This window comes from Daphnia carinata, chromosome 4 (genome assembly GCF_022539665.2).
Source record: "Daphnia carinata strain CSIRO-1 chromosome 4, CSIRO_AGI_Dcar_HiC_V3, whole genome shotgun sequence".
Classification (NCBI taxonomy): Eukaryota; Metazoa; Arthropoda; class Branchiopoda; order Diplostraca; family Daphniidae; genus Daphnia; species Daphnia carinata.
The window spans coordinates 800,893-819,906 of NC_081334.1; the positions used below are offsets into that span (position 1 = coordinate 800,893).

The following is a 19,014-nucleotide window of genomic DNA, read 5'->3' on the forward strand; positions in this document are numbered from 1 at the left end:
TGCTGCAAGCGCCACTGTACACAGTCAAACTCGGTGCAGTTCTGTTATGATACATCAATGCGCAGCAGTGGTTATATAGCACACTACACCCCCGGACGTGGTTGAAGCCAAACTCGCCATCCCAAATGGGAGGGAAAAAAAAGGGGAGACACTTGGGAATGGTTGTTTTGAACTCGGTTAACAAGAGGAACTCCTCATCAGCTTAGCTCCTCCCAGTTACTAGAGCTGCGATCTGCTAGATGTACATTTTGGTACATAATCCTATGAAATCAAATCGTAAATGGCTTAGCGTAATTTCATTGTTGAAACTAGAAGAATTTCTTAATTCCAGATCGGTTTCTATTGCTGGTTTCAAAGAATTTAATAGTACAATAATACATAATAGTAATTGCCACTGGCGTTCATATTCTTGCCAATTTGGCAACTGGCAAAAATGGGTTTACCAAAAATGACAACAAGGTTTACCAAACACTCCCATTTAAAACGAGTTCTAGAATTTAAAAGAATAATATTGAAATGTTTTTTTTAGTGGCTTTGACGTGCCAGCACTATTCAGAATTTCGTTCCCACGGTGTGTGCCCCCTCCCCCTACCTGTGCCAGCGGCCATCTGGAGTTCCGGTAGCAACCTTTCCGGTATACTGTATACTTGTGGCTAATAAACAGAATGCAATCGGGGGATGAATTTACCTTTTGTAATGTTTGCTCGTACGCCTCTGCAGCCCACAACACCGTAAAACAATTTCAATGTTGAACAAAATCAGACATAACATGACGTTGAAATTGAAACAACTGGCACCTTAAAGACTGGCCTTCGCTTTTGTAGATCCTTAAACACACTCGACATTGTCCTGGCAAGTCACGATTAAGGCAGCTAACAGCAAAGATTTAAAAATCGCTTTATATGTCAACATCTTTATTGAGTGCCAACATTTCATAAGAAACATAATGACAACATTTCTCCGTCCACATTTTTACTCAACAATCAAGGCTATTTGATGAACGCTTCGGGTGGGATCTGATTGGCAGCTTTCAGCTCGGTGAAAACAAAGGCGGCCCGATCGAAAACCCATCCATTTTCCTCCAAACACCTTTGAATCAATGACATGAAGTGTTATTATTCCCTTGCCTCAGATATCAATCAATCATGATTCATTATAAAATGGAACTTACTTTAACGACCATGTCGTATTCATCCCAGATTGCTCGGAAAACGATGCCACCATTTGCTGCTGAAGGACTGGATCTATTACGCTAGCACTCGTTTGTGGTTCGGGAACTGGCAAAGCAGCAGGTAAAGATGGAGCCGGAATTGCCGCAGGGACATTAGGTTCTATTGGAGTAGGGAAAAAGAACATAATAAGAGCTGTAATCAAAGGGTGCCGCAAAGCAGCGTTCCACGATATGAAAACCAACCCTTGAAAGACGCTTTCATTTGTTCAGGGGTTGCGCACGTAATGTGAATTTGCTCATTAACGATGCAAAATCCCCCACCAGAACTTGGAATGATGACGAATATCCGTTGAAACCAACGTACATGAGAATGCCTCTCAGTTCGCTCACGGAAAATACCCGTCACGGACATCACAATAAGGTGGTTCTAGTTTAACACAAAAACACACAGCCGTTTCACTTTCACTGGACAGTTAGCGGACTACACAATAATATAGTTTAAATTTCATACCGATGAGACAGGTACATCCACCACTAGACTACTCGGGTCGTGCAAAGTCTTGGGTAATTTGGATAAAAAGGAAACTATGTCGACTTTGCCTTGTTGAAGCAGCCGAAATCGACGTTGGACATCGTCGACTCGCTTGAGATTGCGACTGTCTTTCATGTACGCGTCCAACCTTTTTCAAGATTAATTAGACCACATGGGTGGAAAATAAAATTTTAAATAAGGAATTGTGTCCTTATTTTCTCGACCGTATTAAAAATACCTGGCGGATGCACTTGCTGACTGTCCCGGTGGATAAGAACATGTCATTGACATCGTGGCAGAATCATAGTATGCATTTAAAAGGGGTTGACGGTCATCCGAGTCATACACGGTGAGATATTGTTCCAAGAACACGAGAACTATCTGGCGTGCCTCGTCTGAAACGAACCAGCTACCACTGGATGGTGGCAATGATACGTCCTCTGTCCCAATATCAAAGGAAATTACTGGAGGCAGGGCAACGCCATCCTGGGGAAAAACGCAATATTAGTCAACTCAAACAATTTTTTTTTTAAATTTATCACAACTTGCCAATTTCATTAACTTGGGGAAGCGTTTCCTTACGGCGCTGAAATCCAAGCCACGATTCCGTTACGAAAGTTGAATGTGGGTCCCAAAAATAAACAAAACACAGATCAGCAAGCATGTACAAAAAGTTGAAAGTTCCATGCACTGCTATAAAACAATTTGAAGTCCCCCCCCCCGTTCCCTTCTCAAAGGAAGTGCCCGATGACCGATGGCGTGCAAGACCAAAATCGAAGTGTAGCGGCGTGACGAAAAGATGAGTTCGATTGAAACATTGATATGGCCTAACAGTAAACAAGATTATCGATTGCATTGAGCTCGACCGTAACTTCATAAAAATTTAGAACGAACTGGAAAAGCCAATTGAACATTTGGACTAGATTTACAATTCCAATGCGATCAAAGGGAGCTATGAAACCTGCGTAATTTTTGATAAGGAGAAAGCGCTTATTACTACGACTTGAAAAAAAGACAAATACAATAAATAATTGACGGACATTGGACCAATGGGAAGAGAAGATGGCGGAGGGAGTGTTGGATTTGTGCACAATCGAGAAATACGGCGAAAGTTTCTTGCAATACATCATTCAGCAGTCTTCTGATTTTTTTTTTCGTGATGAGTTGTAAATCAAACAGAAAAAGTCGAGCACGTTGATGAGATGTTTTCGGCTGGTGGTCGTGGATCCATTCACTTTGCTAGATTCTTCGGCATACCATCCGTTTCTCGGTATCTCAACGTGCATCTTCATGTGCAGCGAAAAACCACCAAAATTTTCGGGCCGATTTGGTGTGACTCAGCACACAATAAGTGGGTGATAATGGTACTTTTTTTTTTTTTCAAAATTCCAAATTAGTTCTGATGCAGCTTCAGTCGAACAGACAAAAGATGATCCACAACTTGGATTTCCGTTAGACGTTTTCATGTATCGACGGTCTTCACAGACTTGTGCTTGTAGAATGTTGATGGATGTACTCAATGCTGAATCTGGTTGAGTAGGCAAGCGAACAGTAGCTCGCCTAATTTGCTAATGGTATCATTTTCCATGTGATGATACATCCTTCTTCGGTCTTATCCTTCCATGTTTTTGCACAAATGTGAGTGAAGACTGCTGCACGTAGTGGGGAATTGGGAGGATTTGCTTTTTAGGACAGTAACAACGGAGAACATTTTAGAGAGAGAAAAAAATAAAATACTAGAACTTTCTCAACTATTAAAGTTTTGACCAAAATCAGTTTAAGACCTTATGTGGAAGAGAAACCATTGTTACAGACTCTACATTTTAGATAAGGGGGAAAAAAATAGTCGAGCGCAAAGCAATCGGTGTTCAATTCGTAAACTTTTAAATCGAAGATGCCAGTCGGTCTTCATCTGATTTACGGGAATGAAATCAAGTTAAGACTCCTTTCAACGCTGTTGCACTTTCGGAATGTGTTGTCTTTTTACAAACAAGCACAGCTTTGCATCGTTCATCGGACCTTCTGTCAAAATCCATCGGTGATAACAGAATGCAGTCACGAACGAATGTTTCTAAGCACCTAAACACTCGAACGAGTTTCCAGAGCGTCACGGTTGGATATAAAATCCTTTCATCGTCGTCACTTGAACTAAAACGGCGTATACTAATCTGGATAACATTACCTTATATAACTGCTTTGGTCAGTGAAACGATCGCAAAGAGGGTTTTGATTAAGAATCAATTCTTCTAATTTCAATCCCTGTAAACGATCAAGTGAAGTTATTTGGCCAAGCTTGTTGCTGCCCAAATTCATAGATTTCAGGCACGCCGCTTTCGTCAGTAACGGTTTCATTTGATCCACACTATAGATTTTGTTATTGGACAAATCTATAGCCTGGACGTCTGGTATATGCTCCCCAATAATTTGCATTACTGATTGCATGACATTTTCTCGACTAAGGGGCGTATAATAATCTGTGCATAGTTCTGTAAGATAAGAGAAAAAGAATGTCACCAAATAGCCAAAATTTTCAACAAATCTAAAAACAACCTTCATCCAAATGAAACTGAGTAAGGTTCAATGTTTTCGTAAGGGGATCATAGCGACGGCTCATAACTTGTTTAATTTTTTCCTTTAACTCTTCATTGATTGGTAGGCTAGGTGCTGGACTCCACTTTACTAGAATGATTAACTGAAAGGATTGAGAATGGTTAGTATTGTTAAAATCTGCTTGTATGCGGCTATCACCTTGAAACCATCATGTAACGTAATTTGCTTGTTTAACGTGGATAACGCCTCAGCTGCAGATGAGTCTTCAATGTAGAATACAGCATTGTTCCCTTCAACGTGATACTAATAATAAAACTATTTAAGAACTTTACTTTGTGAAAAAAATTTTACAGATTACATATATTGGAATGAATGCTACTTTGGAAGCATTAAGCAAAGTTTTGAGGATGAAATCTTTTTCAAACCTCTTTCCTTGGGGAATCTATTAATCAGAAGGTTAGAATTACTAAGGGTTATTCTCAAACTAGTAGGATAAATGTTATAGACCGTGACTTTACTCCAGGAGGAGCCCCCTCTGGAACTTTGTTGTGGTCTTGTATGGTTACTTTTCCTTCCTCCAGGTCTAGAATATGGGGCACTGTCAAAGGGGAAAACATACATGACACATATATGTAAATAAGTCTGGAATTAGTAATCATTTTGTTACTGTCTAGAATGAGAGTCTCCATGTGATGAACTTCCCGCCATATCAATATCTTGCTGTTCAATAATTCTTTGTAATCTAGTGTTTTCCACAGGTCTGGAACGATTTCGATCAATTCTACCACTCTTGAAACTCGAGCGCAATTTTTGTTTTTCTGAAGCTTCACGATTATCATGATCTGCAATAAAATACAGACTGTTAAATCACTAATCTGAGTATAACCAGTGATGATATTTTAGTTGGGGAAACAAAATCATAATTCATACAAAATTTTTAGATTTAACTTACTATAATAATTTTTTTCATTTTGGACCATACTATCTTCAATGAACCTATCGGTTCTCCTATTGCTGGGTTTTCCTCGATGAAATCCTTTAGGCATTCTTAGAGTTGTGAAGCTCAGCTGACAACAGCCAAACTGTAAGACAAAGCAATTATCTCAATATAAGTAATAATAACAATCATCACACTGGATTCTTACTAGAAATTTTTGTAAATAGCTGAGGCTAACAAACCAACTAGATTGCTAGTAAATGAGGTTTCACGAAGAGTGTGAAAAAAACGTGCAACAACTGCGTAGCGTAACAAAACCAAAGATGCAGTCAGGGTATGCCCTACAGCAGCAACTTTCTTTGCCAATGCAACTTCGTCTGCAGCAGTATTGTCAATTTTAAAAAAGCGAGCTCTCACGGCTACTCGGACAGTCAGGCTGCACCCTACACGGCCAAACCTTCCTCAACTGCACGTACTGTACAAGTAAAAATTTTCAAACTCTGGCTCAAAGAAAGAGAGCATAGAATTCCTATTTATAATACTATTTGTACTGTTATGGTGTCATCAGTTTCTGTTAATTGATTAGCTAATGTGATACATGAACCAGTAGATAATCGATGACTGAACAATCCCGTTATTAAACGAGCATATACCGAGGAACGTTGTAGAACAGCTTTGGCTTTTGGGTACAGGGAACTATGAAGCCTGAATCTGTGTACGAAATGGCGCCTTTTAGAAAACACCCATCTCGTTCACAATGTTTCCATGTTTTATTTTTGTTTTGTTTTTTTCGCTCAAAACTGCCACCTGTTGCCGACTTTGGAATACCCCCTCCGTTTTCCCTTATCAAATAGCAAACGTTGTTCTTCGCTGTTAAACGCCTCCGTATGCGCTCCTTTAGTCATGGTTTCACATTGCGAGCTGACAGACCTGACCAACTTCGTTACCCCTAGTGGCGAACTCCTGGTGACACAGCAATTTGTAGGGTCAAATGTGCTCACTTCCATGCTTTGACCGCTAATAGCTTTCGTTAACTACTTTTCCGGCAGTGATAACTCAAGCTCATATTAAGTTTGTGTACTTCATCTTATTTTTCTCGTTTTTTTATAGAGCCTTGTCGATCTTCTATTTTAAAAATCCAAATTCAATTCGCCTCTGCAATGTGCGATTAATTTACTATTGGCTCAAGCTGTGGTTCACACGTGAAGACGACAAATTGAGGCTTAAACGATCAGATTTCCATGAAATGGACCTTATATATGTAACCCACTTAGAATCATAGTTCTCAATCAGTTCTAAAAATAATTTGGTATTGGCCCACTGATGTTATAAAACCATTACATTTAACATTTATATTATGAAACACAACAGGAATTCAAAAATTGGAAATGAACACTGGAGACACACCAATTTTTCATGGCAAACAGAAAAGTGACCAGAAAGAATCATCTGGTGATCTCCCATCATCTTATCTTTCAGATATCCCTTGTACTACAAGTGTTTGTGATGATGATACAGCTTCTGAAAAAAAGCAGGTTTGAGTATTATGTTTTTTCAGAGTCATTTCGTTTTAGTGCAATTGGAATGGTCACTTTTAGGTGATTCTTTCCATTGCCTGGTGGTGTGGAAAACTGGGAGCTGCCTATTATGACATTGAGTCCCATGAGGTAAGGTTTCTTTATGCACTATTAAAAACATGAATTAACAAAATTGCATGAAAACATTTGACCCAATCTTATGTAAAATTTGTATGGTTCTACAGCTCCATGTAATTCCAGATGTGGTGGAAAGTTCCTCAGATGCATCTGTATTGCAGGGATTATTTTTCCAGTTGCAACCACACACTCTCATTGTCAAACATAATTTGGAAGAAAAGCAAATGGCTAAGATTTTCCAGTTATTGGTATTGATCTTACATTTAAAGCTTTTTAATAAACTGATGTACTAATAAGTATTATAATATTGCAACAGGAAGGTGAATCTCCAGAACTTCTAAAGAGAAGCCCTGCCAAACAAGTGCAAAAGAGTTATCAACTTTCAGGGACTAAAACTACTGCAACCATACAATTCAAGAGAAATGACAAAGATTCATGCCATCTCTATGTTGTCCCTAGTTCTTTCTACAACACCGAAGCTGGTACATCAGATAATCATGAAATTTTAATTCGTTTGCTTTAATTTTCTTTAGACAACCGTTATAGCAGTCAGTTTCATAGAACTGATAATGGTTTAACTTGCATTCTACGCAGCTACTCGTAGGTTACGAGCATTACGGCTAGGAATTACGCCAGATGACATGACCGAAATGGAGCGCTGGTTACATCTGAAAAGCTTGTTTCCCTTTGACAATCCAGCTTTGTTACAAGTAGGCAGCGAAAAATTTTCATAACAGAGTAGTACTACATATGAACAAAATAGGCCACTGGTGCGTTACTGAAAGTACTGGAACAATGGCAGAGAGGTCAAGATGTTGACCGCCTGAACGAAGCAAGCATAGACAATATGAGCTTGAAAATTCTTTCTATTCGAACATGCCGTGTTGATGATTTGTTATGGATGGACCAGTCAACATTTCTTAGTTTGAAAATCTTCTCGCAAGAATCACATCCGTCGGCATTCAAGAAAGGACATTCACAGAGCGCAAAAGAAGGTTTGAAAATTTTTTTAATGCATTCATACTGATTTTCTTGCCCTGTGACGTATGACGTGCGACATATACCTTCCACATGGACGCTATGTCCATTCGATCATCTGTCCAATTATAGGTTGAGAGACTTTCATCAGGATTCCACGTAAAGGAAGCGTTTTCCAGTTTTCTGTGGCAATCCTGTTAATGAAATTTTTACCATTAAATTAAAAAATTTTCTAGTTCACAAATAACTCGGTTTTTAAATGAAGGGCTTAGTCTTTTTGGAATTGCTTCGAAATGTTATTCCACACCCGGATCTATGTGCCTTAAGTAAAGTTTTAGACAAATCATAACTCTTAACCTCTCGCTTAATTTTTCCTTTCATAAATTTTTTTTCAATTAGGGAACTATTCAAGCGCCCCACGCGCAGTATCGAAACGCTTAGGGAGCGTTACAGTGTAATACGGTTTTGTGTGGAAGCGTCTAACATAGAAGTAGTCCACAGTTTTGTTGGCATCTTGAAAAACGTCACCGATATCAAGGTCGGCAGCTCACGCATTTCCTGTTACCGTTATAGCCTAATCGTTTTTAATATTTTATTTAGGTCCCCCTTTCAAACATCGCAACAATGCGAGGAACTTCGAATGATTGGAAAAGGCTACAAATAACTGCTAAAAATGTACAGTAATATAGAAGACGATTGTTTTTTGCTCTTTTTAAATAGTTTTCATCCATACTTGTAGTTGATAGCCTTGGCCGATCAATGCAAGGCTCTTCCACAACAAATCCGTCTCTTTCGCGATTTAGCAGAAAGTGAACGATCAAGTAAATGGTACCATGTAGTTAACGTCATTCATCGGTTAATTAATTTTCAAGAATCGAGACGCGCGGGACGGTGTGTTGTCAACTCAGGAGTTGATGAGGATCTCGATAAACGTAATTTTGAATATAGTTAGTTAGATTTTCTAACGTTTAACCACTCGTTCTTTTCCCTTTGCAGTGAAACGAGACCATGGCAACATGCAACAAATTTACACAGAAACCGTTAATCTTGAAATGGAAAATTTACCCCCATTTGTCGAACAGGGCGTAATCGAATTTTTACCTCATGTTGGCCATTGTTTGTGCCTTCGTTCTTGGCTGCCAGAAGGTAAGCCTATGACGGCTGATGCTGTTAGTATAGCAGGACTGGAGCTGAAAGTAAGACTTTTTTTTCGTTTTTGAGGGACTGGGTACATTTACGAATTTCTTATAGAACTGATAATGAACGTTTATTCTAGTTTTTTACAAAGGAAAATGTTTACTTCAAAAGCCAACGTTGTATAGGTAAGGACATACATAAGCAGAAAACGGACTATTTTTATTTATTTTTTGTTTGTTTCGCTTTATAATACTGAATAACTGGTGCAAAAGAACTGGACGAAATGTTCGGAGATTTTGCGGCAGCAATCGTAGCACACGAAATGTCGGTAATATTTTCGGCCTCTAAAGTTGTTCTCCAATATTACGACGCACTGACTGAAGGAATCGAACTGGCTGCATATCTAGACGCGTACTTTGATGTTTAGAAATGCCTTAAAAGTTTATTTTTCCAAATATTTTGGTTGGCTCTTTAGGCTTCTTAGCTTATCAGTGTTGAGTTCAGAATTTGAAATGATTGAGCCAGAGCTTGTTGAGAGCAGTAATTCATGTGTCCACATTGAAAACGGAAGACATATTTTATTGCAGCTTGTGGCGGATCGATTCAATCCCAATTCGACATATCTCGGTGGAGAGGGCGAAGATGCCAAACGCATAAATATTATTTCGGGTCCTAACTCTAGCGGCAAATCAGTTTTTTTAAAGGTAACAGAACCTAGTTAAACTTAAGTTTTTTCCTTTCTTTTTATTTTTATTAATTTGATCCATTTAAAACGTTTTTCTCTTAGCAAACTGCATTAATTGTTTATTTGGCTCAAATTGGATGCTTTGTACCAGCTCAACGTGCTTTGTTAACACCCATGAAACATATCTTCGTTGTCTGTCATGCTCCAGAAACGATTGCCACATCGCTGTCATACTTCGGTGTTGAGCTTTCTATGGTATATACCAAGGATGTAAATTGCTTTGGTGGTAAACGGTTCACAAGATTTCTTTTTTCTTTGCTACAGATGTCCATGGCCTGCAGGACCGCGACAAGTCATTCTTTGATAATTTTGGATGAATTTGGCATAGGGTCTTCTCACGTGGATGGTTCCGCGTTATTCATTTCCTGTATGGAATATTGGATGAAACAAGAAGAAAGGAGTCCCCTTCTACTTGTTGCAACACACTTGCATAGTGCTGTCCAACACTTGTCACGACATACAAATGCCTTACGAAAAACTCGTTTCATGTCCATGGGGTACTTCCTGGATGAGGAACAACTTGTTTTTCTGTATGAGCTTACTGAAGATTTGTGCACAAATAGTTTCCCATTGAGCGTGGCGTACGCTTCTGGATTACCTGATTTCGTCATTAAAAGGGCTCAAGAAGTATTAGCATTCGATACGTTTCGTGAAATCAGTCGAGTACACGACAAAAATCTTTTTAGGTACTAAAAGAAGTTGATAATGTTGGCAGTTTGTTGCCTAACCGCGTAATATGGAACGAAGTCAAATGCACCAGTTTACGCAAGAGCGCTGAATTATTCTTCATGACTGACCCTTGGAATATTGAGGCATTAAAACAATTTACAAGACGAAGCATTCTTGGTCGCTGGGGTTCCCATTCGCAGTAATTATTATTTTGCGTGTTTAAATTGAATTCAAAAATAAATAAACAAACAAGCAAAGTAAAACAAAACAACAATTGTGCAGGCTCCTCTAGTAAAAAACTTATATTTTGCTAACAAATAGTTTCTTACTTAGGTAGGATGCCCATCAGTTCTTACATGGATTCCAAATAGACGATCATGAAAGTGTATTCGCTATTACGCGTCTAGCGCGAGACCATTTAAAAATAATGTTCGAAAATGAAGTTTTCTGAAAACGTCCAAATTCAAGTCCGTGATATGCCAGTTCAATTGCAGTCCACGGCAAAGAGGGCAGTAAGAATTGCTACATCATTAAGAATCCGTGATTGATAAAACTTGTGAACGTACCAAATATTACAAACAAGTAAAATGACACAAGCAACACACTTACGCACACACTACGCATGAAAATTGACAAATACATCTTATATTCGCGTTCTAATTACCATTACCCTTGTGAACAAGAAAATATGGCCCCCCTCCCCGAAATAAGCCATTCGATCATGCAGAAGGCTTGACCGCCTGTTTAGTACCCTCTGCTTAGCTACAAGCAGGAAACTCAATGGCAGAATACGTTCCAGCACAAATCCAACTGCATTCTGCCATATTCTATGGCGTTAATAGCTTGACAATCAGAAAACACACCTAGAAGTTGTGTGTGTACAATTTTTTAAACAATGGTACCTCTACCTTTCTAGTCAACGTTACAGAATATGACATTTAAGAGGGCGGAGTTTACCGCCAGGCTTTTTCTGCTTGTCCCGTCCTCGACGCTCCTTCTAGAAAATTGATAGGGCTTGATTAATTTCTTACAAATAAATTGTTTTTACTTCTTCCAGGTGAGCCTAATTATAATTTTTAATAAATAAAGCCCATTACTTACATCTTTGCGTATCTCTCTTACTAAAGTATAAAAGGCATCATCAACACCCATTCGTGTCTTGGCAGATGTTTCTACAAAGGGTATTCCATAATTTTTTGCTGCTTCCCGGGCCAATGCCATGTCAACAGCACGAGTTGGCAAATCACACTTATTGCCAACCACTATGAAGGCATATTTTAGGAAATGAAATGATGCTGATAAAAAATTCTTTTAGCTACTTACAAACCATGGGAACTTCTTCTGCATCTTTGACTCTCTTGATCTGCTCCCTGTATGCACTTATGTCTTCAAACGATTTAGCATTATTAACAGCAAATACAAGTAGGAAGCCTTCTCCTGTTCTCATATACTGATCTCTCATGGCACTGAAAATTAAAATTTTACCAGAACAAAATTAACACAAGAACATAATTTTGCTTATAAGCTATGATAGAATACCTATATTCTTCTTGGCCAGCTGTATCAAGGATATCCAATAAGCATGTTTCTCCATCAATTACAACTTGCTTCCTATATGAATCTTCTACAATTACAAATATAAAAAAACAGGTTATCCATTAGTATTTTCGTTATCACACCAGCATATCATTAAATTACTTACCTATTGTTGGGTCATACTCATCAACAAAACTATTATTTAAAAAAAAAATTATCAGTCTATATTAGCATCAAACTTTAACCATAACACTTACTGATTCTGTATAAGCTGAATTGTCAATGCACTTTTGCCTACACCTCCAGCTATATATCAAATTTCAAATGAAGTCAGATTGTGTGCAGACATATTTTATAAATGAAGGAAACATTACCACCAACGACGACAAGTTTGTACTCGGTCATACTTGCTACACAAGAGCTCTGATAAGTAAGAGAAGTCAAAATAAACACAGTTGGCAAATGAGGTTGAAGGGAGTTGCCTAGAAGCACAAAAATGTCTTGAATTTTCCGACTGGCGATCACAGTTGATCATCCACATGGGTAGGCACGATAAATCAGGGTTTACCCACTATGCTTGCTTCACAAAAAGTGACAATAGGCGAACAATTGGGACAACAAAAACTAGCTAGATAGAAGTCAGCGTCGTTAAGAAACAAAACTTGGTACCAAAAAATGGTTTTTCTTTTTCTTTGGGAGGGGGTGCAACTGCAAGCTAAGCAATGGTCTGCTTCATCTAGAAGGACGGGTCTCTACAGCCAATCAGGCGTCAGCCATGGAAGATTTTTAAAGTGATTAAATAACAATTAATGTAAACCAAAGTTACGAGGGAAAATTTTTTTTTTTTCTTCGGACAATATCCTAATTTTCTATAAGTATATGTTATTTTTACGATCCGAGATGAAATGGCCAGTCCGCTTGCAAACGCCATCTATCTAAAAATGTCTTACTTACATAAGTTGAGCTTCTAGTTTCAGCATATGCATTGCTAAAATAACGAAATAGAACCCTAAATTTACAAAGAATATCGCTAATGTTGTTATAATTTATTATTTTTAAAATGTTCTCGTTTTCTATAAGCTAATTTTTTTTTTTTTTCTACATCCCGCAACTACCGATAAATCCAATTTGTTAGGCTTCGCAGGTGGGATGATTTTTAACAAATTTTCCCTTGGCTTGTCTTTCTTTTTCCCAATCCCGAATTGCATGTGTTATCTACAATTCTACCTTTAGATATCATTAGAATTTACGGCCTTGTAGATTGTCTCGTTCAAGTTGTTGACCAAACTGGCCATCTAACGCCATTTGCACTAAACTGGTTCATGACGCACTGACAAAAGTCGCCCACACCTAAATTGCCGACAGTTGTGGCGGCTGCAGTCTGTCCTTCTGCTAATAGACTTTTTATATGAATTTATTATTACTCGCAGTTCAAATTAAATCGGTAGAAAATCAAAAGTTCAGTGAAAAAGATTGAATGAGAAGGTAAGAAAGCCCAAAAGCTATAACACTTAAATCATTCTATAAATAGAAGTTCTGGTTGCCTTTCATCTGCGTACAGATCGTATTTGATAATTTATTTCCCTAGTTAAAGGTTTTAAGAATAGGCTGGTCTACGATGCCGATATTCCCTATGTTTCAAAGTGATAGCATAACATAAAGCATATCGTAACACGTGTCGACACAAGCATTAATTTCGTGGAAATGAACAAATTTTGTTTGGGAAGCTCTCTATTAGTCTTTACCCAAGTATTTCAATTACTTGTTTCTGCTTATTAGTTATTGAAAATCAAGGCTTCATTTGGTGAAATTGGCATTTGGATAAATCTGGATGTTATAGTTGGATGTTTTCTTTATTTACCGCAGTTACCTTTAAAGACACTTGACAGTGAGAAAAAATTTGATACTGCCATGCCTCTGGCACAGTTTGCAGACCCTTGGCGAAAGGTACACATCAAGCAACAGGCTGAGGTAAGTTGATTTGACCCTTTTTATGTTTTAATGTATGTGTTCTTGTAACTTTTTCATAACTCAAATATTTATATTCATAATCGTTCAAGTTCTTAGTTTCTGTCTTGGTGTAACCTAGTGTTTCTTTTAACATGTTATTGTAAATGAATTTGTTTAGGTATTTAAGAGGTTTTCAACTCTGAATGTCAATTTGTCCAATTCAGGAATGATCTAGAGGATTCTTATAATTTAATATATTCCACCTGTTGAATTTGTAGTTTTTTGTCGATTTTGAGGTATAGATACATTTTAGGCAGCATTAGATACAGTTTGCATGCCAATTCTTTGCCTTTTTCACTGATTACCTTTTTATTTTACTTTAGAACACTACAGAAGAAATGCTGGTTGATGATGTCGAAGTAAGTATAGCTAACCTGTTCCATAATTCTAAAATTCCCTTTACGGGTTTACGAGCAAAGGTAAATACCTTTGCTAGTAAACTGCAAGGATTTAGGAAAATAAGGCAAAAATCTATAAACAAAACGAACGAAAAATTTAAATTTAACTTAGGTTTTATCAAACTTTTGCTCAAAACAAATGTGTGTATCGCGATATCAGATAACCGCTATCGTTTTATCGTAGACAAACCATCAACACTGCAATGAAGTAGACCGCGAAATTGAACTGACCGATGTGACTAGAGATGGATACGACAAAGCGGAAGCCTCGCATTTCGAACTACTAAAAGTTCTAGGACAAGGGTCCTTTGGAAAGGTGAGATCCATATCTAATAGTGCAGTCAATATATATATTTATTTCACCTTCTTTGTAATGGGTTGTTACCCCGCCAAGGATTCGCATTCCAACATTAAGTTAGTCAGGTATTTGTTATTAGACAGCGAAAAGCCTTTAGGCGAACTATTTTTTTATTGTAGCAGATCGATTGTGTTTATTCAGGTTGCTTCCCTATTCAGGTTAGTAAACACGGGTTGTCGTTATCGTAATATCTTTCCAATGGAAATTTTTCAACTAGCCATTTATAGCCATTAGCATTTGTTTTCATAAGGAATCGAGAAGGGGTGGGATTACTTTAACGTTTACCACTAACAGTTTTTTAAAAAGATTTTTTATTCATTTGTTTCCCTTGTACGAAAGAAAACTGTTGCCCTCTCATTATGAAGGTTGAATTTAAAAAGAGTTTAACACGTTCTCATTCTATCGAATCGGGAGAAAGTTTGTTTCTCCCAGGATTAGTTCATCACGATACTATCTGTGTTTATCTATTTAATTTAATATTTACAAAAATAAAATGCTATTTGCCATTTTTTTTTTTTTTTTTTAAGGTTTTTCTTGTTCGTAAAATTGTCGGAAGAGATGCAAACACACTCTATGCTATGAAAGTATTAAAAAAAGCTACGTTAAAAGGTATGAATATATATATTTTTTCACTCATGTTTGCCTTCACTCCCATATAATTGCCGATATTAATTAACGGAATGACTGCTAATGTTTCTATACTATCATGTTGCAATTTATTTTTTGTCGTTTTTGTCTTCAGTTCGAGACCGCGTTAGAACAAAAATGGAGCGCAATATCCTTGCCGATGTTCGCCACCCCTTTGTCGTTAAGCTGCACTACGCATTCCAAACGGAGGGAAAACTGTATCTTATTCTTAACTTTCTTCGCGGAGGCGATCTTTTTCATCGGCTTTCCAAGGAGGTAATGTTAATAAAAAAATATCTTTTTATGTGACCCCGTAATCGTTTTTCGTTAATGGGATTTGGCGTTTTTACTTTGGATTGAAGGTAATGTTTACAGAAGAAGACGTTAAATTCTACCTGGCCGAGTTGGCTTTGGCTTTGGGACATCTTCATAACTTGGGTATAATGTACCGCGATCTAAAACCAGAAAAGTTAGTTGCATTATTCTTGTTTTCTGATTTCTATTTGACTGTATTATTAACTTACTGTTCGTCAAAGTATTTTATTAGATGCCGATGGCCACATATCCTTAACTGATTTTGGCTTGAGTAAAGAAGCCCTGGATGAGAAGAAAGCTTATTCGTTTTGTGGCACGGTAGAGTACATGGCCCCTGAAGTAGTATCGCGCAAAGGACATTCATTCGCCGCCGACTGGTGGTCTTATGGAGTTCTGATGGTATGGTAGAAGCTAACGCTCACATTTTCGGTTCTACCTATCTAGGACAATGTGGTTATGAGCCGGTCTAAAAATCAAATTGCTTTCAATGTTTAATCCAACACATTTAATTTGAGTAGTATGAAATGCTGACTGGAACACTGCCTTTTCAAGCCAGTAATCGGAAGGAAACAATGACGCAGATACTTCGAGCTAAACTTGGCATGCCGGGCTTTCTGTCTGTAGAAGCTCAGTGTTTGCTCCGTGCACTATTCAAGCGTAATCCGGATAATCGATTGAGTTCAGGTATTCTGAAAACACTAACAAAATTCTATCTTAATGTAATGCTTTTATTCTATATTTAATAATGGTCCTCCAAGTTGATGAAATCAAGCAGCATCAGTTTTTCTCTACCATTGATTGGGACAAGCTGTTGAAGAAGGAAATCGAGCCACCATACAAACCGGCAGTGAGCCGAGTGGATGATGCGTTCTATTTTGATACAGAATACACATCCAAAACACCAAAGGGTATTGGACGCATCAGTTAAGGTTGAAGTCTATGTAATCATTGTTTACTTGTTTGTCTCATTGTTTAGATTCTCCAGAAATCCCACCCAGTGCCACGGCTCATGAACTTTTTCGTGGTTTTAGTTTTGTCAATCCTCTCCTAATTCCAGAGGAAGGCAACGGCAATATTACCGCTCCCAGTTGTGTCGTCTCTGGAAGAATGGTCGATGCTCTATTAGCCAAAGTGAGTGCTATCACAAGTTTTTCAGTGTTGTAGTTTCCTATCATAACTATTGTCGTATGCCATTTTACTAGCTATTCAATAGTTTACTGGAAACTATAGTAACCGAATTCTCCTGTAAACTAACTTCCTCTATTAAAATTTTACTCATTTTTTTTTTTTTTTTTTGTAATTACGACTGTTATTGTTTTGTTTTTGTTTTTACGTAGAATTTCTATGCTGCCAAACTCAATTCTATTGCTGAGGATTACGAAATTCTTGAGGAGATTGGGACTGGTAGTTACTCAGTCTGCAAAAAATGCTTACACAGAGCCACTCGTGTGGAATTCGCTGTTAAGGTCAGCATTTCAAATTATAATTAAACGATCTATTTAATATCTAATAATATCGTTTAGATTATCGACAAATCAAAGCGTGACTGCCAGGAAGAAGTAGAAATCCTTTTCCGTTACGGAGGTCACCAAAATATAGTTACGCTGCGTGATGTACGTAAATACTATTTTTTTTTTAATGACAAGTTTTACAACGATTTCAATAAAATCATACATTGTTTAGATCTATGAAGACGAACGATACGTTTACTTGGTAATGGAGCTGATGCGAGGTGGGGAGTTGCTCGATAGAATTCTCCGTCAGAAGAATTTTAGTGAGCGTGAAGCCAGTATTACAATGTTTGTGGTTACGTCTGCTGTTCAGCATCTTCACAAGAATGGCGTTGTTCATCGGGACCTTAAACCATCGAACATATTATACGCAACTACTGAAGCCCATCCTGACTCGCTGCGAATATGTGACTTCGGCTTTGCCAAACAACTACGTGCAGAAAATGGGTAAAATTATTGTCTTCTGGCGCTATCCAGTAAAAAATACAGTAAAATAATTCTATTTCTATGACCAAAAAAAAACGTAGATTATTGATGACACCCTGCTATACAGCAAATTTTGTAGCGCCAGAGGTACTGAAGAGGCAAGGCTACGACAAAGCATGTGATGTTTGGAGTCTAGGTGTTTTACTGTATACCATGCTTGCTGGTCACACTCCTTTCGCTACAGGACCGTCTGATTCTGCCGAAGCCATATTGCATCGAATCGGAGAAGCTAACTACGATCTTGTTTCAGGCAAGTCTGATTACATTACAAAATCTTTGTTCTTGGTTATATTGGTTGCTGTTTGACGATGGTAAATGCGCAGGTAATTGGAATCACGTATCCTCTCCAGCCAAAGACCTCGTCCGTAAGATGCTCGATCTAGATCCAGCCAAACGTCTAACGACAGCTCAAGTAATAGCTCATCCATGGATTCAACAGCGCCACTCTCTCCCAGAGAATCAGTTAGCCATGCAGGATGCACGTCTAGTGAAAGGGGCCGTAGCCGCAACATACCGTGCTATCAGTTCGTCGCCTTTAGCTCCACACTTAGCACCGGTTCAAAATTCACAACTGGCCATGCGACGACGTAAATCGCGTCCTAAAACGACTACTGATATATAGGCTAGCAAAAGAACTCGGTTCGTTTCAACCAACAAATTTGAATGGATAACCGTTGTCATTCCAGTGTTTGTTACTGCAGGAGAGTTTGCTTTTCACACAAAATGTTTGCGCCGTGTTAGGTTTTTATATGTTCGATGTTTTTTGCGGTTATTATTTTTTTCATTATAATTATTTTTTTTTTTTTCATTTTTCATTTGCTGTTCAAATGTTCATCTACAAATGCCATCACATTTTGATTTAGTTGAACACACTTATTTTAGGGTGCGAGGATTAGAAGTGTGCTGTGCCAAAAGACGGTCTTTTGTCATTGAAAATAATGTATTTTTTCTATTGGCTAATTTTTTGGTCGAGTTCCCAGCTTTTCTTGTTTATCGTAATGTTAAAGACACCCTCATTTACGTGATTGAAAGTCCAAAAATGTTTTCTCCTTCATGAGGTCCAACATGGTTAGTATGGTGCTTTGAAACGTTGCCCTTCTGCAACAATTTTTTTAAATTCTTCCTTTGCAACGGCCTCAGGTTTGTATATGAAAGAATACACAGTTCTGATTCGAAAGTTAATTTAGGTGTACAAGCTTAACTGATTTGTCGACGCAAACAAACCAATCGGCCGATGAACCCACAAAACAGAGTTATGGAATATCTATTCTATAACTGTAGGGTTGGTGGTTCTATGTCGGTATAACTAAAGTAAGCATTGCTGCCATGTCCAGCTTCACTAGGATTTACTGATCGTCCAAGATCCATTGAATCATTTCGGTATTTGGTACGGGTTTTA

General features: G+C 38.0%; 4 protein-coding genes across 5 annotated transcripts; 2 read left to right on the forward strand and 2 right to left on the reverse strand.

Annotated features, from left to right (window-relative positions):
* Window positions 1-897: 897 nt before the first annotated feature.
* LOC130694757 (nuclear RNA export factor 1-like) lies at window positions 898-5,552 on the reverse strand. Of its 2 annotated transcripts, XM_057517839.2 has the most exons (14): window positions 5,399-5,552; window positions 5,206-5,335; window positions 4,921-5,095; window positions 4,761-4,851; window positions 4,612-4,695; window positions 4,452-4,556; window positions 4,254-4,395; window positions 3,886-4,189; window positions 2,253-2,289; window positions 1,942-2,189; window positions 1,683-1,851; window positions 1,415-1,598; window positions 1,172-1,331; window positions 898-1,089 (listed from the first exon to the last, which is right to left on the reverse strand). In XM_057517839.2, exons 2-14 carry the CDS (start codon window positions 5,297-5,299, stop codon window positions 990-992), a joined length of 1,893 nt encoding a protein of 630 aa, XP_057373822.1. In that variant the 5' UTR covers window positions 5,300-5,335; window positions 5,399-5,552; the 3' UTR covers window positions 898-989. The 2 variants fall into 2 exon arrangements, with proteins under 2 accessions (XP_057373822.1, XP_059350831.1); XM_059494848.1 differs by lacking the exon at window positions 5,399-5,552 and having other exon boundaries at window positions 5,206-5,349.
* A 576-nt stretch (window positions 5,553-6,128) lies between these two features.
* On the forward strand, window positions 6,129-10,816 carry LOC130694753 (mutS protein homolog 5-like). The gene is made up of 19 exons (XM_057517833.2): window positions 6,129-6,499; window positions 6,562-6,725; window positions 6,789-6,857; window positions 6,953-7,093; window positions 7,162-7,327; window positions 7,440-7,555; window positions 7,609-7,840; window positions 8,089-8,149; window positions 8,223-8,361; window positions 8,424-8,498; window positions 8,563-8,755; window positions 8,820-9,019; window positions 9,100-9,145; window positions 9,233-9,371; window positions 9,436-9,664; window positions 9,748-9,900; window positions 9,970-10,332; window positions 10,392-10,573; window positions 10,708-10,816. Exons 2-19 carry the CDS (start codon window positions 6,579-6,581, stop codon window positions 10,709-10,711), a joined length of 2,655 nt encoding a protein of 884 aa, XP_057373816.1. The 5' UTR covers window positions 6,129-6,499; window positions 6,562-6,578; the 3' UTR covers window positions 10,712-10,816.
* Window positions 10,817-11,106: 290 nt separating this feature from the next.
* LOC130694811 (GTPase HRas) lies at window positions 11,107-12,666 on the reverse strand. The gene is made up of 7 exons (XM_057517921.2): window positions 12,285-12,666; window positions 12,168-12,216; window positions 12,077-12,105; window positions 11,914-11,998; window positions 11,698-11,840; window positions 11,476-11,636; window positions 11,107-11,371 (listed from the first exon to the last, which is right to left on the reverse strand). Exons 1-7 carry the CDS (start codon window positions 12,313-12,315, stop codon window positions 11,297-11,299), a joined length of 573 nt encoding a protein of 190 aa, XP_057373904.1. The 5' UTR covers window positions 12,316-12,666; the 3' UTR covers window positions 11,107-11,296.
* Window positions 12,667-13,239: 573 nt separating this feature from the next.
* LOC130694807 (ribosomal protein S6 kinase 2 beta-like) lies at window positions 13,240-18,787 on the forward strand. Its single transcript, XM_057517917.2, has 16 exons — window positions 13,240-13,395; window positions 13,777-13,881; window positions 14,244-14,279; window positions 14,503-14,634; window positions 15,204-15,285; window positions 15,419-15,579; window positions 15,666-15,772; window positions 15,840-16,017; window positions 16,137-16,302; window positions 16,377-16,526; window positions 16,595-16,749; window positions 16,956-17,084; window positions 17,142-17,231; window positions 17,302-17,576; window positions 17,657-17,865; window positions 17,939-18,787. Exons 2-16 carry the CDS (start codon window positions 13,822-13,824, stop codon window positions 18,235-18,237), a joined length of 2,229 nt encoding a protein of 742 aa, XP_057373900.1. The 5' UTR covers window positions 13,240-13,395; window positions 13,777-13,821; the 3' UTR covers window positions 18,238-18,787.
* The last annotated feature ends 227 nt before the right edge of the window (window positions 18,788-19,014 follow it).

Bases quoted from the DNA above. Each gene is read 5' to 3' on its own strand.
- LOC130694807 (XM_057517917.2), top strand. From the start codon at position 13,822: ATGCCTCTGGCACAGTTTGCAGACCCTTGGCGAAAGGTACACATCAAG. The intron at 15,580-15,665 runs GTAATGTTAATA...TTTGGATTGAAG, and splicing joins TTCATCGGCTTTCCAAGGAG to GTAATGTTTACAGAAGAAGA. The intron at 17,577-17,656 runs GTAAAATTATTG...AAAAAAACGTAG, and splicing joins CAACTACGTGCAGAAAATGG to ATTATTGATGACACCCTGCT.
- LOC130694757 (XM_057517839.2), bottom strand. From the start codon at position 5,299: ATGCCTAAAGGATTTCATCGAGGAAAACCCAGCAATAGGAGAACCGAT. The intron at 2,290-3,885 runs GTAATGTTATCC...CTTGGATTTCAG, and splicing joins GACCAAAGCAGTTATATAAG to CGCCGTAAGGAAACGCTTCC. The intron at 1,332-1,414 runs GTTGGTTTTCAT...CTACTCCAATAG, and splicing joins AATGAAAGCGTCTTTCAAGG to AACCTAATGTCCCTGCGGCA.
- LOC130694753 (XM_057517833.2), top strand. From the start codon at position 6,579: ATGAACACTGGAGACACACCAATTTTTCATGGCAAACAGAAAAGTGAC. The intron at 9,372-9,435 runs GTACTTTGATGT...TTGGCTCTTTAG, and splicing joins CTGGCTGCATATCTAGACGC to GCTTCTTAGCTTATCAGTGT. The intron at 10,333-10,391 runs GTATTAGCATTC...AAATCTTTTTAG, and splicing joins TCATTAAAAGGGCTCAAGAA to GTACTAAAAGAAGTTGATAA.
- LOC130694811 (XM_057517921.2), bottom strand. From the start codon at position 12,315: ATGACCGAGTACAAACTTGTCGTCGTTGGTG. The intron at 12,106-12,167 runs GTAAGTGTTATG...TTTAAATAATAG, and splicing joins ATTCAGCTTATACAGAATCA to TTTTGTTGATGAGTATGACC. The intron at 11,999-12,076 runs GTAAGTAATTTA...TTGTAATTGTAG, and splicing joins TGAGTATGACCCAACAATAG to AAGATTCATATAGGAAGCAA.